The 18300-nt window shown below is 42.8% G+C and overlaps 1 protein-coding gene across 1 annotated transcript in view; it reads right to left on the bottom strand.

The window, feature by feature from the left end:
* The window catches only part of LOC116706523 (exostosin-1), a 321262-nt gene that overhangs the window by 81923 nt on the left and 221039 nt on the right, over nucleotides 1–18300 (bottom strand). The window contains exon 4 of the mRNA XM_032543414.1: nucleotides 6474–6567. Within this exon, the coding sequence (XP_032399305.1) occupies nucleotides 6474–6567 (94 nt within the window). The remainder of the gene's footprint in view (nucleotides 1–6473; nucleotides 6568–18300) is intronic.

The following is an 18300-nucleotide window of genomic DNA, read 5'->3' as shown; positions in this document are numbered from 1 at the left end:
TTGAAAGAAATAATATACAAAATATAGTGTACATTTATTTCCTACTTTTTTAAGTATTAGATGTTATTAGTTTGCAATATATCATTTATCATGCTTTTCTGTCAGAAGATTGTTTTGCCTCAAATAAAAAAATATAAGTTTTTACAGCTTGAGAGCGAGGACAGTAACACATGGGTGTGTTCAGGTGCATTCTGGGCATGCTGGTCTTACAGGGAGGTGTGTTCAGGTGCATTTGGCGGTTGATGGTCTGGTCAGGGAGGGGGGTGTTCAGGCGTGATTTGGGCGTGCTGGTCTTACATGGAGGTGTGTTCAGGTGCATTGGGGCGTGCTGCTTAAGGGAGGTGTGTTAGGTGCATCTGGGGTGCTGGTCTTACAGGGAGGTGTGTTCAGGTGCATTTGGGGTGGCTGGTCTTACAGGGAGGGGTGTGTCAGGTGCATTCTGGGCGTGTGGTTCTTACAGGGAGGTGTGTTCAGGTGCATCTGGGCGGTGCTGGTCTTACAGGGAGGTGTGTGTTCAGGTGCATTCTGGGCGGTGTCTGACCAGGGAGGTGTGTTCAGGGCATTCTGGGGTGCTGGTCTACAGGGGGAGGTGTGTTCAGGTGCATTCTGGCGTGCTTGTCTACAGGGAGGTGTGTTCAGGTGCATTCGGCTGCTGGTTACAGGGAGGTGTGTTCAGGGCATTTGGGCGGCTGGTCTTAACAGGAGTGGTGTTCAGGTGCATTCTGGGAGTGTGGTCTTACGGAGGGGTGTTCAGGTGCTGGCGGTGTGGTCTACAGGGAGGTGTGTTCAGGTGCATTCTGGGCGATGGTCTACAGGGAGGGTGTTCAGGTGCATTCGGGCATGCTGGTCTTACAGGGAGGTGTTTTCAGGTGCATCTTCTGGGTGCTGGTCTTACAGGGAGGTGTGTTCAGGTGCATTGCGGGTGCTGGTCTTCAGGGAGGTGGTGTTCAGGTGCATTCTGGGCATGCTGGTTTACAGGGAGGTGTGTTCAGGTGCATTCTGGGCGTGCTGTTTAGGGAGGTGTTCAGGTGCATCTGGGCGTGCTGGTCTTACAGGAGGTGTGTTCAGGTGCATTCTGGGCGTGCTGGTCTTACAGGGAGGTGTGTTCAGGTGCATTCTGGGCGTGCTGGTCTTAAGGGAGGGGGTGTTCAGGTGCATTCGGGCGTATTGCTATCTTGAGGCAGGGGGAAGAGATCGCCCCATTGACCAACAAAAACCTCTGAAGTCAATAGCGCAGCATTTCATTGTTATTTTAACACCAAATTAGTAAAATGAACCGAGGCTTCCCCACACACACACACACACACACACACACACACACACACACAAACATGCAAATATTACTGTGCAAATCCTCCATCATAACAGCAATGCGCCATGGTAAAAACGCGCCTGGCTGTTAAAGGGAATGGGACACGACACTCTGATTGGTTGATTGCATGTTACGCCCACAGCACACCTAGGAATTACTGAAGACACTGAGAACAACCATTTTGAACCATGCGCCCTTTAAACTAACAAAAGTGGATTCGGACGCGCCCTGAACGCCCCTGCGGGAAGGATCTATCTTCCCTCCACTGAGGGATTTATCTCATCCTCTTAGCCACTTCCTCTCTAATGAGACTCTTTCAAAGTGTTCCATATGAGAGGTTTGCAGAAACAGAAAAGATTAAGGACAAAATAAAGTGTATTTATTTATTTCCTCTGCATGCATCAATATTTGGACGGATTCATAATGCCACTTAATCCATCAGGAGCTCTTTTCTCTCTTTGTGGCAGGAAGTCATTTCCCGATGAAAGAGAGCATCACTCGTGGTTAATGGATGGAGATGATTGGGCACTCTGCTGCACCAACCTGGAAAAATATGCAGTTTTCTGGATAATTTCTTTGACTTTAACACATTTTTTACGTCTCATTTATAATCCCGTGGTGTACTTTCATTATGTTCTCAGTTTAAATTATATAACAGATATTCAATTAATAAGAATGGGAACTAGCCATCGCTTGTCTCTTATCTATAAAAAAAGCAGGTTTAATGAAAAAGCAGAGTTGATAATGCTGTATAAATGTATATAAAGTACAATGGGCAATAGGGGAACTGGTCATACATTTAAACACCAGCCTTATGGTACCATTAACCTAGGAGTTGACTGCTTTAAAATAATAATTATATAAGATGTTCATAAAAGAGATTTACAACGGAGGTCATGGACTGTGAGGTGTTGGCCAGTGTGGCCAGGACGGTGGTAGGTAGGCAGACTCAAACCTTTGCACGTTTCCAGAGGTGATTAGTTTATATTATTAGTTTATTTTATTTCCATGGTCTGCAGTACACGGATAACTAACCAATTAAAACTTAAAGACAATTGCACATTAATCTAATAGTAGCAATAACAGACACATGGTCCTAGCAGCACAGCCTCCCCTCCCTGTTTCCTCAGGAGCACAAATCCCACTTTTTATATATAGGGTTGTCAATTCCCCCCCCCACACACACACACACACACACACACACACACTGCTTCAGTCCATCCCATCCTAAAGCAGGTTGATCTACTCCATAACATTAATATCTAGCCATCTCTTAACATATGGAACCTGGTTACCAGTTCCCTCCTGTCCCACTGACTACAAGCAGGTCTGGGTTATTCATACCTTCAAACATCCCTATACACAAGAAACCCCCTCTACTTGGTTTGGCCCGGTGATGTCATCCCTCACCACCCTTTTCCTACAAAACAGGAAATGCTTAGGCATAAACAATTGTCCCGCATGGTGGACCTGAACAAAAGAACCAAACAGTTTTAAGTGTCAACACAGGGAAACCTTTAAACCAGGTTTAAACCTGCAACCTAATGAAATGGAACTGAAACTAACGTACACCTGTGTACTTACTAGAACTAACGACCTGTTTGGGACGAGTGGTGAACCAACCCGCTTCGTCACATAGACGTGGTCTGTAGTTCCAGTCCAGGAATGTCACGTGTCAAAAGGTTTGAGTCTGGGCGCCCGGGGTGCTCACCTGGTAGAGCAGGCGCCCCCGTATGGAGGTTTACTCCCCCAGGTTTGACTCCACCCTGCGGCCCTTTGCTGCTTGTCATTCCCCCCCCCTCTCTCTGCTTTCATGTCTTCAGCTGTCCTATGTAAATAGAGGCCTAAAATGCCCCAAAAAACTAATCTTTACAAAAGCTTTATGGCTTCACTTTGATGCCGTGCTGTATGGAGGGATCCGTCTGTGTAGCGGAGCAGTGTCAGGGAAAAGAGGGGGGAGATTCAATACGTCTGGTATTTTCATTTAAAGTTCAAGTTCGACTGGGTTCTCAATCAAGTGAAGCTGAGAGATTAAAGGAGATTCACAAAATGCCGAGTGCATGATCAGTGACCTGTCGACGCGGATCCTCGCGGCTTTGATTAGTCTGGCTTTGGGAGATGACTTTTCCCTTTCTTGTCTGTTTCTCACTGTCGTCCTCGTACATGTCTCTTTGTTTTTCCTTCCTTTGAATGTTAATGATTACTTTTACCTTCGCGTCTGATTCGCTGAAAAGGCCATTAAAATAATTGGCATGCATTTATAATGAATGCTTAATTGCCAGTACTGCCAATCTGTTTTTCTATTGCTTTGTGCATCTTAACTTATTTTTTTTTTCAACCTTTCATGTCCTTACAAAGTTCAACCTGTACTTGCCTGTTCCTTTTAATTAAAAATAGTGAACTTATGGTGTCAAAAGGTACCAAATACAGAGTACAAAGAGGTAAATTAAGCTCATGGCTCGTGCTCTGGTTTATTGGCATTTCTGTAAACCAATCACAATCATCGTGGGCGGGGCTAAGCGCCAGACAGAGCCACAGTGCCGCTGTTAAAGAGTCACAGGAAGGAAGTTGTTTTTAGTGGAATATGAAGTTCAGAAGTAGTTTTAGTCGTCAACAGAGACTCAGATTGGACAGATAGTCTAGCTAGCTGTCTGGATTTACCCTGCAGAGACCTGAGGACCAGGTAACCATAGTCCTCTGATTGGACAGATAGTCTAGCTAGCTGTCTGGATTTACCCTGCAGAGACCTGAGGACCAGGTAACCATAGTCCTCAGATGGACAGATAGTCTAGCTGCTGTCTGGATTTACCCTGCAGAGATCTGGGACCAGGTCCCATAGTCCTCAGATTGACAGATAGTCTAGACTAGCTGTCTGGATTACCCTGCAGAGATCGAGGACCAGAGACCATAGTCCTCAGATTGGACAGATAGTCTAGCTAGCTGTCTGATTTACCCTGCAGAGACCTGAGGACCAGGTAACCTAGTCCTCAGATTGGACAGATAGTCAGCTAGCTGTCTGGATTTACCCTGCAGAGACTGAGGACCAGGTAACCATGTCCTCAATTGGACAGATAGTCCTAGCTAGCTGTCTGGATTTACCCTGCAGAGACCTGAGGACCAGGTACCATAGTCCTCAGATTGGACAGATAGTCTACTGCTGTCTGGATTTACCCTGCAGAGACCTGAGGACCAGGTAACCATAGTCCTCGTTTGACAGATAGTCTAGCTAGCTGTCTGGATTTACCCTGCAGAGACCTGAGGACCAGGTAACCATAGTCCTCAGATTGGACAGAAGTCTCGCTAGCTGTCTGGATTTACCCTGCAGAGACCTGAGGACCAGGTAACCATAACCTTGAATATAAAGTAACTGTTGTAAAATCAAAAGCATCTATTAACGTATTTCCCTGTTCTCCAGGCTGATCTACTCACTCTTTTAGCCGAATGGGGAAATAACTTTACCATAGAATTAAAAAAGAATATAATAAAGTACTGAGTAAAAACATGTGTACACATCTGTCTCGCTGCTCCTCTAGATGAGTCCTGATTGTGGAAGCAAGCTCCACCTATTTACCCCTATAACTTCAGTGTGTCATCGACAGAATATTTCATTTGAAAGTGAGGAAAAACAAGAAAAAGGTAAAAACAAGTCGGCCAGAGGCAGACTCGGGGACTCTGTGTTGTTTTGACACTTGGTGTCAAAACAACACAGAGACAGATGGAGGCGAGGTGCTAATGAAAGATGAACACATCTGCGGTCTGGGGACGGTTCTGTTCTCTGTGTATCTACAGAAACGAGCATTTTCTACGTCAGTGGGATGACAGATTGTCAATAGTAATAAGATCCACTGCTGCAGGAGGACGAGGAGCTCTCTGATTGGCTGTGGCCGGCCGGAGCTCCACAGGGCCTCCACACAGAAAGCAACTTGTTACTTTACTTTTCTACAAAACCATGTCATGTTCTCTGGGAATCTGACGTATTTCACCTGAGGAGGAGTTCATGTTGTTGAACTCCAAACACATCTCACAAGGTGGGTTTCAAAGGTTGATTCTGATATTTTTTTTTTGCTGGGAATATTAAAACATAATAACGAGTTGAACAATTACATCCTGACAGTGTGGAGACACTTTACACTCAAGCAAACATCTTGACCGTCAATTTAGGAGTTAAAAATGACAGAAATAAGTTATGCTAACTCCTAAAAATAAAAACATATTGCATGTGTTTTTTGCTCGATATTGACAAATGTCTTAGGCATTGTGTGTTGTATTTGGAAAATCTGGACTGATGACTTCCTGGCTCCAAATAGAAACTTGTTATTCCTCAGAGAAAGTAAAAAATGACATGGTACTCACTAAAAAATCAATATGTGAAATTAATACCATATGTGATATCATTAGTATGAAGTCTAGTATGGATGACTTCTGGAAGGAAAGCCACTGCAGATGTTTGTGCTGTTTGAAGATAAGGCGTAATGGAAAGTCCCCCTTATTATTATTATTATTATCATTATTATTATTATTGTTATTAGAGACCCTCACTCAGGACACTGGGGGCTTAACCCTCCTGGTGTCCTCGGGTCAAATTTGACCCATTTACAAAAACTTTCTATGTCAGAACTATGACAAAAGAATGCTGAAAAAAAGTGAAAAATGCAGGAAAAAAAAACTTAAAAATTTGACTGAAACCTAATTAAAAATAACGTCAAAAAGGTGACAAAAAAAATAGGAATGAACTTGAGAAAAACATTGAGAAAAGTGTAGAAAAAGAACACCAAAATGTTGAAATTATAACAAAGTTGCAGGTCAACAGGGAAGAAAACAAAGGTTTAACTTATGTCTCTATTTACAATAATGGAAAATATGTAAAGAACTTTTCTTAAAGCCTCATCACATCCATCACAACTGTGTTCACATTCAGAAGTAATCTCAAAACCTTATTTTCTCAGGCATTTAACTAGTATGATGTGTGTGTGTGTGTGTGTGTGTGTGTGTGTGTGTGTGTGTGTGTGTGTGTTGTTGTGGGTGTGCAGGGGGGGTGAATTGTATTTTCTTTGTTTTCTTGTTGTTTTTGATGCTTTTACTGTGTTGTTATTTCTGTTGATGCTGTTTTTAATGGAACACACACACACACACACACACACACACACACACACACGCCCACCTGCAGGGCCTCCAGGAAGCGGAAGGATCCCAGACGGCGGCCCCGGGGCACCAGGCAGAAGCTGGAGTTGTGGAGCAGCTCCAGGTAGTCGAACCTACACAAAGACACAGATACAAAATCAAAAAAATCAGAACATTTTAGGAAGATTTGCAAGTAGCAACAGGATCAAGAGAGCTAAAAAAAACAAACAAAGGGTTTAGAGAAAACTGATCGTCAAGTTTCCACGTTGAGAATCGTTCCACGTATGTTTTAAAAACCGATCCAAAGCAGCTTAATCCTGAATGGCTAGCAAGCAAAGTCTTTCAAGGACTAGATCTCTTTCATAAAATGTGGAGAAGTACGTCAGACAATGCACAGCAGATCATAATCAATAAAATGTGCTGGTCAGTACCTGGTGTTATGGTTACGCAGGGCTACCTTCAGGGAAGGACACGCTAAAGTACTGATCCCACATCATGGTCCATCTTGTCCGCCAAGTAAGATCAAGTGTCATACTGATATTTTACTGATTTAAGGTCATAGCAGCCCCTCAGGGTGGGGCGAGGCAGGTATGACTGAACGGTTAGCCAGTTTTAGCCAATTTTGGGTGATGCTTGCCAGTCTTGCAGAGCTCTATTTAAAGTATCAAGCGCTCCCTCCCTGTAGTCAGCTGGGTTAACAGCAGCAACAATGCATTTCAACGGTGATAGATTCATGTCCCAACGTTGTATGCTTTTAATATCTCATTTTTGTTGAATAGGAACAGAAAATAAAGTTAAAGGAACTCCAGGGGTCTCATTTAGAAATGTGGCGTACGCACAAAAGAGGTCTGAAAATGTGCGTGCGCCACTTCCCACGCAAAGGTTGTGATTTATTTTTAAAAAAATCAAAAACTTGACGGGCGAATGTAAACCCCGACCCGTGCGTACGCACATTTCGGAGACAACTGACGTCAGACTGCAGACAGTAAATGAAAGTAAATGTAAGTAAAAGTTTTGATGCCTCATGCACATTTTTTCTCTCCTGACCAACCTCATCCACTCAACATACCTCCCTCTAAACTTAACTATTAGTCAAAATAATTCATAATTTCTGCTTTATTCGCTCAAATATCAGGTATACTTCTATATAAATGAGGGTTATTGACCATGAATGAAAAAGTAGTAAAACTAGCTGTAGTAAGATGGTGGTAGCGAAAAAAATAAATAAAATAATGCGTTGAAAATGTCAAATGTAAAAAAAAAATAAATGGTAAAAAATAAATGGTTAATCTTTTTGACCCGGGGTGACAACAGAGTAAAAATAAAAATGCTCCATGCTTCCTTCAAACTTTTTTTCAAGTTTTTCAACTAGCAAGTCACTTCAGCCTGTCTAAAATGTCTGTGTGTGTGTGTGTGTGTGTGTGTGTGTGTGTGTGTGTGTGTGTGTGTGTGTGCTGTGTTGTGTGTGTTGCTGTCAGTGTTTGTGTGTACACATGACTCAGGCTGGCCTGAGGAGATTTCAGATTGCAGCCCAATCTGTCTGGGATCAACTGTCCCCACAACCTCACCACAAGACCCATGGGTGTGTGTGTGTGTGTGTGTGTGTGTGTGTGTGTGTGTGTGTGTGTCTGTCTGTGTTTGAAAGAGGAAGAGAGCAAAATAAGATGTCAGGTGTCCAGTTTCTCACCCAAAGACAAGGTCATTCTGACCGCCTGTCACATGTGAAGATGAATATTTGGGAAAGACAACAAACAACAGTTTGATTAATGAATGAAATCTTCATCAACACTCTCCTTTGTTGCATATGACAACATCCTGTTCTTAAATCAGTTCCTGCATGACTTGTTTTTTGTGATCTCATCTCTTTATCTGTGAGGAAAGAGCCTGGGAACCCGTCCTGATTGGACAGTACCCAGAAAGTAGAGCTGCTTTGTCCTGAGCTGCAGCCTGGACCCTGGACCCTGGACCCTAGACCCTGGTCCCTGAATCTGGAATACTAAGCACCCATGAGCGCTATGCACATAAGTGATATTAAGCTGGAAGCTGACACGGCAGCGGGGGGGTTGCCCCAAGGTACGGGGGGAGCAGTAGCTGCAAGTAACCCAACAACAAGAAAACTACAAGGCCAAAGAACAACGTGGAGACAGGAATTATAAAAAAACAAAACACAGACTAGTTAAATAGCCCTTTACAAAAAAGAAGAAGAGTACACTTATTATTGTCCTCGGTTATAATGTACATCAGGATTGCACCAGGTATTAATAAATATGTCAGTAAGTTTGTGCTTAAAGTCCTTTATAAGCTCTAAGTTACAGCCAGCTGGTTTAAATGTCAAAACTTAGGTTTGTCTTAATGTGATGTGTAAATCTGTCGCTAGGAAACAGCTCTCTCTCTCTCTCTCTCTCTCTCTCTCTCTCTCTCTCTCTCTCTTTATACAGTATATATACATGTATATATATATATACTATATATGTACTATATATATAGGCTATACACATTATATACAGTTATAGTTCAATCAAAAGCAATCGACTATGTACACACAAAGGCACTGTAGCATCAATTGATGTAGCAATGCTTCAAGAAGTAAAGTAAGTGAAGTCTGAACAGAAATATCTTACACAGTATTACTCATAGTACCGGGACCAGCTTCAGGGTAGTGAACCAGGAGTGGGGCTAGAAGGGGAAACATGAAATATTTGCCCCTGCTAGCTTAGCTTCAAGATAGCTGACACTCGACTTGCATCAGGTAGTGACAGTCCCACCCTCTATGGGTGGGTTGAAAACGTGGAACTAGCTGGTTGTAGTTTATAGCCTCTGGGCGAAAATGCCCCCAATGACACTAAATGGCAATCTTCATCAGAGGCTTAATCCAGACCCACAATACAGAGAGATCCAGTCTCAGGGGGACATGAGGGAGGGAAGCACGGTCATTCGACAGTACTACCGGGTTATTACTGACACACAGCTTAATGCTAATCGGAGACGGAGCCTTTAAATTACGTCCATGTTTCCTCCACGTATTAATCCGTCTAATGAGGAAATGCATGTGTACAGTGTGTTGTTGCATATTTTCAACATTAAATGAATGGTGTGTGATTATGTTGCGTACATGTTGGCACTATTTGTTGTGTAATTTAATACACACAGCTCATTACTATGATTCAGGACTTTATCTGTGTATTTTGTTTATTGTTGTGTATGTTTATTTTTTAATTTTTGCAAGCGCACACACACAGTTTCACCATCGTTCTGTGTAGTTTGTCCTTTTTTGTTGTTGTCCTTTTCCATAAGTCCTGGGGCCTGCTCAGCCTCGTGTCTCCACTTCTGTCTCAGTTAACTGAGCCGTGGTCGTCGCAGCAGCACTGCGTTAACGTTAACTAACTTTACTCTGGTCGGATCAGTGTCTGACGGCAGCAGCAGGCGCAACAACATCTGTACATAGGGACTCCACATCTGTGTAGAGATAACTTAAACTCATCTGGTTGCTTTTGGCAAAAATCCATAAAAAAGGAGCAGTGTGTAATCACTGCATGAGTGTGGAACAGCGTGTGGATTGGGATTATCTTCCTGTGTCCGTGTGCATGACGGAGACAGCGAGACAGACAAGACAAAGAACGCAGCGAGACGGGATTAAAAATCAATACGGGCCACGGAGGATGGAAGATTTGAGCTGAAAAACAAAACAAATAGTGTTGCTCGCCATAAAGTAAAAGGCTTCTCTCAGCAGAGACACTAAATAGTTTCAGGAGTGGAGGATTGATACGAGGCCGTCCAGAGTCTGGTTTACACGGGTGAAAAATATGGTTTCATATCTGAAGAGAAATACCTAAATGCACAAAACAAAATATTACACAGGGAGTGGCTTCTAGCCCCCCCCACCCAGTAAGAGAGTCCGGTCTGCAGCCCTTTGCTGTGTGTCACCCCCCCATCTCTCTCCCCCTTTCATTTCTATCCACTGTCACTAAAAAATAAAGGGAAAAACCCCAAAAAATAATCTTAAAAAAGAAAATACACACATAGTAACACAGCTGGAGAGCTCTCCTCACACACACACACACACACACACCCACACACACACACACACACACACACACACCCCACACAACACCAGACCCACAACCCACAGACACACTATTCAGTTCAAGTTCAACATAGCTCTGAAGCCCAATAAAAAATCATGTAAACAAAGCAGGTATTGACAACTTCAATTTCCAAATGTTTTGTGATTGGGAGAAACACTGTTATATTATATATGTATATGACATAAACAGAAACTCCACAGGGTGTGTTTAACGACTAAGCCCTAGTCCACACATTCATATTTTGGAAAACAGGTGTTTTTCATCCTTTATTCTAAAATCCCCCCCCCCCACACTACATGACTTGCTGCTCATGCACAGGAGCACTTTCAGTGCAAGACTTATTAGAAACTTTTAGAAAATGGGTCAGATTTGACCCCGAGGACAACAGGAGGGTTACAAAAAAATGATAAGTTTAAAAAGAAATTCCCATGTAGGTGTGGAGGAAGTTAAAAATGTGTCTTTGTGTCAAAAATGGCCAAACCACACACTCTCTCTTCCTCTGTTTGTGTTAAATATTCTTGATATTCAGATTATTTGATCACATATGTGCTGATCTAAACTCAGTTCAGACTATTATAGAAGCACAGATCTTGTACGGCTGCCTGTGGTCAGACGATATTTGAGAGTATTGGCATATTTTGTTATTAAAATCTACGGTATTGTTATAATGTTTTGCAGTAAAATAGTATTACAACAGTACTTGGCTATGCAATGAGTCTGGAAGCAGGACGCTTATCTAACGTTGCAACATTTATCATTATGAATGCAGTGCACTGATTAAAGTAGAAATGGCATCAGCATTAATTACTACAACAGGCACCTTACACACACGCAACAACAACACACACACACACACCAACACAACAACCACACACACACACACCACACACCACACACACACCCACACACACACACACACACACACACACCACATTCAGCCCAAAAAGGAACTGAAGGCTTTGTCTCACACCACAGTCTAGAATCCCTCTAGGTGAAATTGTTCAGTGTGTGTGAAGTGTGTGGACCCATTAATTATATAGGACACAAACACACACACACACACACACACACACACACACACACACACACACACACACGGATGCCCTTGAAGAGAAAAATAATGTTTGTTCATAAAAGAGCGAACAGGGCTAAAATGTTGCTCACTTGTGCAATTTACAAGACAAAGGAAATAAACTGAGCATCTTGAACCTCACAGTGGGAAATGTTTTACTTATACAGGTAAAAAAAGGAAAAAGAACAACGAGAAAAGATGATTTAAAGAGCAGGACTGTTACTGTACACTCTCGATGTGGACCACCTGAGTCAAAAATAAGTGAAATATTCCCTCTGCGTTCAGATCTCATTCTGGTGAATCATTAGTTCTTACATGACATTCAACAAGTTCTAAATAAAATGAGTCTTTTGCTCCAAAGGCGTATACATTAACATTCACGCTTCAGTTATATACTTCTTCATATGTTCTCAGTTCCTTTAAAAAACATCAACGAGGCACAGGACAGCACACAGGAGGTCTAGGTACAGTGGTTTCATAAGTTTACATACCCATGCTTAAGTTGACTAGAAAGAAGAACATACAAAATCATGTTTTGGATTCAATTTTATAGCATTGTAAAACAAAGTGAAGTGTTTTTGAAATAGTATTGCGTAAAAGTTGACATATTCCAGTCTGTGATTATCATCAACATCCATTCCTTTAATTTTAGTCTCAATAATTCCTAATTTCTGCTTTTCTAACTCAAACATTAGGTATAATTTCCTATAAATGAGGTTCAGTGACCCTAAAATAACTGTAAAACTAGTGCTACGTAGTATTGAAAACATCAAAGTGACAAAGATTGAAAAAAAGCGTCCAAAGTGTTGAAAAAAAGGACAAAAACGTAAGAAAAAGAAAGAAAAAACATCAATAAAAAGCGTTGATTTTGACAGGAAGACAACACGAGGGTTAAAGTCAAGATGCATGTAAATGCCAAGTATCTCCTCTCGAAACATCAGTCCACTAATTAAATCCACTCATCATGTTGTGTGATATATATATATATATATATAAATACGGTTTATAACAGAGGGAAGGAGTTAAGTGTCAATTAAAATCCAAACTGCAGTGGTGTAGAGGCCCCACAGCTGAGTGCAGGTCCTTTGTGAGACATTAAGACAAACGTGGTCATAACTCAGGACACAGAGGGGACATGTGTCCCACTTTGAATTACAAAAACAATTCAAAGCCAACAGCTTTGAGGACATATCTTGTAAACCCCCCCCCCCCCAAAAAAAAACACTGCGGTCAAGGGTTAAAACTGAGTAAGTGGAAGAGTGTGAGCCGCCACAACATCCCAGCCTATCAGCACCTGGATCTCTGGGGTCTGTTGGTAGCTTTTAAAAACTCGTCAGAGCATCAGCAAGCTATTTAGTCCACCATCAACGAACACGGCAGGGTGTGTGTGTGTGTGTGTGTGTGCGTGTGTGTGTGTGTGTGTGTGTGTGTGTGTGTGTGTGTGAGAGAGAGAGGATGAGCGGCTGCTTTCTCCACAGTTAGTCTTACAAATGTGTGCACCCCCATTAAAGCGGAGGCGTGCTCATGCATTTAAAAGCGCTCCCATTGTCTCCAATCTGCAGTCAACAAATCACATAATACGGGCACCGTATGGAAAATGGTTAATGCTCTAATGGCTTACGCTGCAAACAATGGGGAGAAGAAGAAGAAGAAGAAATGGGGACAGAGAGCATCAGCGATTTGAAGCAGTCCGCTGTGCGTGTGTGTGTTTCTCTTTGTGTTGAGATCATAACGTTCAAATGTGGAAAACTCTCTTTGATCCATAGAAGCAGATTCAGGTTTAAGGTCAGAGAGAAAAGGGGTTAAAAGCTTCAGAAAGCTGCCAATGAGTCATCAAACAGACAGAAACAAGCATTCAGAGAGTCCTCCAACACTTTTCTCAATATTTTGACAATTTGGTCCAATCAGAGGCCCCCTTTATGCAGCCATCGACCCAGTTAGTGTGTCTGAGAGAGGACACGTGTCTCTCTAGCTTAGCTACTGTTGGGATTTAAAATGTTATGTGTGCTTAAACATTGTGTGGGATTTACATTATACATTTAGGCTAAAACGCAAAATTTAACACTGTCTCCAGGATATATCCTACGTAATAAAAAGGATTCACACATCAACATCTGAGATTCTGACCATTACTTGACTGAACCCGGAGACCGGAGCAGGATTCAGCTCCAACACTTTCCATTTGAGTGATAATAGACCGTCCTAAAGTGCTATTCCCATTTGCACAACTCGTCCCATCTTGGTTTTTATGATGTCGAGACTTCTATTTTTCGTCTCTTTGGTGCAGGTTTAAGTCCCAGGCTTCACATACTGCACGTCATGTTTTATTCTCAAAGTCTGTGTTGTGGTTTGGGGTTTTTGGCTTTGGGTTCTTTTCCTCCCTTTTTGTTTTTTTTTATCCTGTCTTGTGCTTGAGTCTTGTGTTGTTGGTCCTGTCTCGTGTCCCCCTGAGTGTCTGCATGTTCTGTTTCCTGTTTTATTTTGATAGTCCGTGTCCTGTCTCCTTGTGTTTGTGTCCTAGTGTCCTCCTGGTCTTGTGTTGTAGTTCCTGTCTTGTGTCCCCCTGAGTGTCTGTATGTTCTGTTTCCTGTTTTATTTTGATAGTCTGGGTCTCTGTCTTTTCTCCTTGTGTTTTGTTTCCTATGTCCTCTGGTCTAGTGTTGTTGGTCCGTCTTGTGTCCCCCTGAGGTCTGTATGGTTCTGTTTTCCTGTTTATTTTGATAGTCTGGGTCTCTGTCTTGTCTCCTTGTGCTTGTGTCCCTAGTGTCCTCCTGTTTTGTGTTGTAGTCCTGTCTTGGTCCCCTGAGTGTCTGTATGTTCTGTTTCCTGTTTTATTTTGATATTCCTTGCTGTCTCCTTGTGCTTGTGTCCTAGTGTCCTCCTGGTCTGGTTTGAGTTTCCTGTCTTTGTCCCCCTGTGTCTGTCAATTCTGTTCTGTTTTATTTTGATAGTCCGGGTCTCTGTCTTGTCTCCTTGTGCTTGTGTCCTAGTGTCCTCCTGGTCTTGTGTTGTAGTTCCTGTCTTGTGTCCCCCTGTGAGTGTCTGTATGTTCTGTTTCCTGTTTTATTTTGATAGTCTGGGTCTCTGTCTTGTCTCCTTGTGCTTGTGTCCTAGTGTCCTCCTGGTCTTGTGTTGTAGTTCCTGTCTTGTGTCCCCCTGTGAGTGTCTGTATGTTCTGTTTCCTGTTTTATTTTGATAGTCTGGGTCTCTGTCTTGTCTCCTTGTGCTTGTGTCCTAGTGTCCTCCTGGTCTTGTGTTGTAGTTCCTGTCTTGTGTCCCCCCTGTGAGTGTCTGTATGTTCTGTTTCCTGTTTTATTTTGATAGTCCGGTCCTGTCTCCTTGTGCTTGTGTCCTGTGTCCTCTGGTCTGGGTGTTGATTCCGGTCGTGTGTCCCCCTGAGTTTCTGTATATTCTGTTTCCTGTTTATTTTGATAGTCGGGTCTCTGTTCTTGTCCCTTGTGCTTGTGTCTAGTGTCCTCTGTCTTGTGTTGTAGTTCCTGGTCTTGTGTCCCCCTGTGAGTGTCTGTATGTTCTGTTTCCTGTTTTATTTTGATAGTCCGGGTCCTGTCTCCTTGTGCTTGTGTCCTAGTGTCCTCCTGGTCTTGTGTTGTTGGTCCTGTCTTGTGTCCCCCTGAGTGTCTGTATGTTTTATTTTGAAGTCTGGTTTTGGTCTCGTCCTGTCTCTAGTTTTACTTCTTTTGCCCTTCCAGCAAGGCAGACCAGGCAGACCAGGACCAGCGGACCAGGCGACCCAGGCGGACCAGGCGGACCAGGCGGACCCAGGCGGACCAGGCAGAGGTCGGGGAGCCGTTGACTCCCAGAGGAGTTCCTCAAAGTTTAACTTACACCAAAATCACTTTGAAGAGAAAACCCTGTTATTCTAGAGGTCTGCTCTGTCACGTACACATGGAATACTTCACAGAAACACTAGCTTCGAGTGTAAGTGGTGTGTGTGTGTGTGTGTGTGTGTGTGTGTGTGTGTGTGTGTGTGTGTGTGGTGTGTGTGTGTGTGTGTGTGTGTGTGTGTGTGGTGAGAGTGTTGCCTTCACTGGCTGAGTTGAAACACAGGTCTCTGCGCTGGTATTAAAGCTTAATGGTGGCAGACGAGTCTGACTCAGATATGATGTGCACACACACACACACACACACACACACACACACACACACACACACACATATCTCTCAGAGGAAACATAGTGACTGGAAAGGTATCTTCATGGTTGGAAGTAACAAAGGTTCAAAGTTGGATAATTGCAACAACAGCTGAGGAGCTGAAGAGAAGCTCAGTTCCTTAAATCTCAAACTCAACGTTGTTTTAGTTACGACTCAGTTACAGTAACAAGGGAAGCATCAATCCATCTTATTAGAATCACTGTCAGGTAACACGAGGCCAGGTATCCCACCACGGCTGAAGAAATGAAAATAGGAGAGGAAACACTGAATGTTATAATGACACTGACAAATAAACTGAATTTAAAGGACAATAAAGGGAAGTATGACAGTGCTTAATCTTCAATGCTCCACTATTAAAACTAGCACACTGAGACACAATGTGGTGACATCTTCCCATGAGCACAACAACAACAACAACAACACTACTTAACAGTGCTGCAAACATGCAGTTGAAAAATTGTCCCCTGAAAATCTTTATTTACTACCGTTTTGCTTAAAATGACAGCGCCTAACTGGTTAACTCTCCTGTCAAATTAGACCCGCTTTCAACAAGTTTCTATATCAGAAATTTGGGTTTCTTGCAACCAAATTGTCAAAGGAAATACTAAGGTGGATGGTTCCATACGCCGTGATGGAAATGATCCGTTCACTACTCTCATTGACTTTGGTTGTTTCATTAAATTGTATAGCAGCTGAAAAAGAAAATGGTAAAAGAACGATGAAAAAAGTGACAAATATGTTGGAACAAGCTTCAAAAAGGTTGGAAAAAAGTGGCAAGAACGTCAAAAAGAAAGTGGAGAGAAGAAACAGCAAAAGTGTTGAAGAACATGAGCTGCATGGTCGACAAGGAAGACAACGCACGGGTTAAGGATGTAATTTAGTCTTAAAAAAAATAAAGTAAAGTAAAGCATTCCTGATTGAGTGAAATCTTGAATCAGGGCAGATGGGGTTGGGGCTGAGAGACAACACATTATACCTGAGCTACAGGTGGTGATGAACGGGTTAAATCGGGCTGGGGTTGTCTGGTGGGGCTCTTCTATGCTTCTATAACACACAAGACACACACACACACACACACACACTCTCACACACACACACACACACACACTGAAGAAGTGTGTGTGTTGTGAGGCACCATTAGCACCCTCCCTCTGTGCCCCTGCAGGTTTTAGAAGGCCAGGGTGGAGGGAAATGATGTGTGTGTGTGTGTGTGTGTGTGTGTGTGTGTGTGTGTGTGTGTGTGTGTGTGTGTGTGTGTGTGTGTGTGTGTGTGTGTGTGTGTGTGTGTGTGTGTGTGTGTGTGTATGTCTGTGTGTGTGTGCGTGTGTGTGTGTGTGTGTGTGTGTGGCAGAGGGTGCACTTCACACATCCGTCCCACTTCTTTCTCGCTGTTAGGGTTTGTATGAAATACATGGAACCGACATTGTAAATATGAGTTAAAAAATAATTTACAGAGACAGAAAGTATAAAGTGTTACAAGTTTTTTTACATGCCATTTTTTACATTTCTAAAGTGAAGGAATACTTAAAGGACCTTTGTGACATGTGTCAGGTGAGTGGTGTCTATGAACAGAGACCCTGAGCATTGTATAGGTTGAAATATGTTTAATAATCAGTGGAAGAATTTCAAACAACGGACAAAAATGCCTTCTTAAAGAGCCAAGTCAATGTCAAGTGGAATCTTTCTGTTATTAAAAAGCCAAATATGCCAATACATAGTCACTTTTCATGTTCAAAGGTAGCTTTGCAATGTATTAAAATGGATAAAACAAAAAAATACAGGTAAGAAATCAACAGCACCGAGGGCATGACTGGACGAGGGAAACGTCTTCACGTGTCACAAGCGTTTATGACATGTTTATGACATGTTTATTATGACAGTGTCATGTCCCTGTTGTGTAGAAATCTTCATGTAAAGTGTTTCATTGTAAATGCAAATTGGCTTCCAAATCTCGGTTATCAATATTCCTTAACTTCTCAGAATCAGTATCAGCCTTGAGAACGCAGTGTCGATGGCCCCCTAGTTTTGACAGAATACTGTATGAACACAAGCAGACACATCTCAGTGTCACGTGAAGGGAAGCGAGGACCCGCATGAGAGACCGACAGGAGAGAGTTTACGAGGCTTTATTTCACCAATAGAAACCAGAAAGTTCAAACCAACACAGTATCCAACGCATGCAAAACTTAGTCCAAAATCTCCAAAATCTCCAAAATCCAAATCGTGAAAATCCAAACAGGTCCCGAGGAACAGGCAAGACAAGACAGGAGCGCCAAGGCAGGAGAAACACTCATGGTAATGAGTTAATGAGGTAACAAGGAAACGAGGTGACGAGGTCCCGAGGAGACGAGGTGACGAGGTGACGAGGTGACGAGGTGACGAGGTGACGAGGAGACGAGGAGACGAGGTGACGAGGTGACGAGGTGACGAGGAGACGAGGTGACGAGGAGACAGGAGACAAAAACCAGACTTCAAAATAAAAACATACAGACACTCAGGGGGACACAAGACAGGACCAACAACACAAGACCAGGAGG

The sequence above is a fragment of the Etheostoma spectabile genome, chromosome 18 (assembly GCF_008692095.1).
Source record: "Etheostoma spectabile isolate EspeVRDwgs_2016 chromosome 18, UIUC_Espe_1.0, whole genome shotgun sequence".
NCBI classification, from domain to species: Eukaryota; Metazoa; Chordata; class Actinopteri; order Perciformes; family Percidae; genus Etheostoma; species Etheostoma spectabile.
Note: the sequence above shows the minus strand (reverse complement) of the source record. Positions and strands in the feature narration are given on the sequence as shown.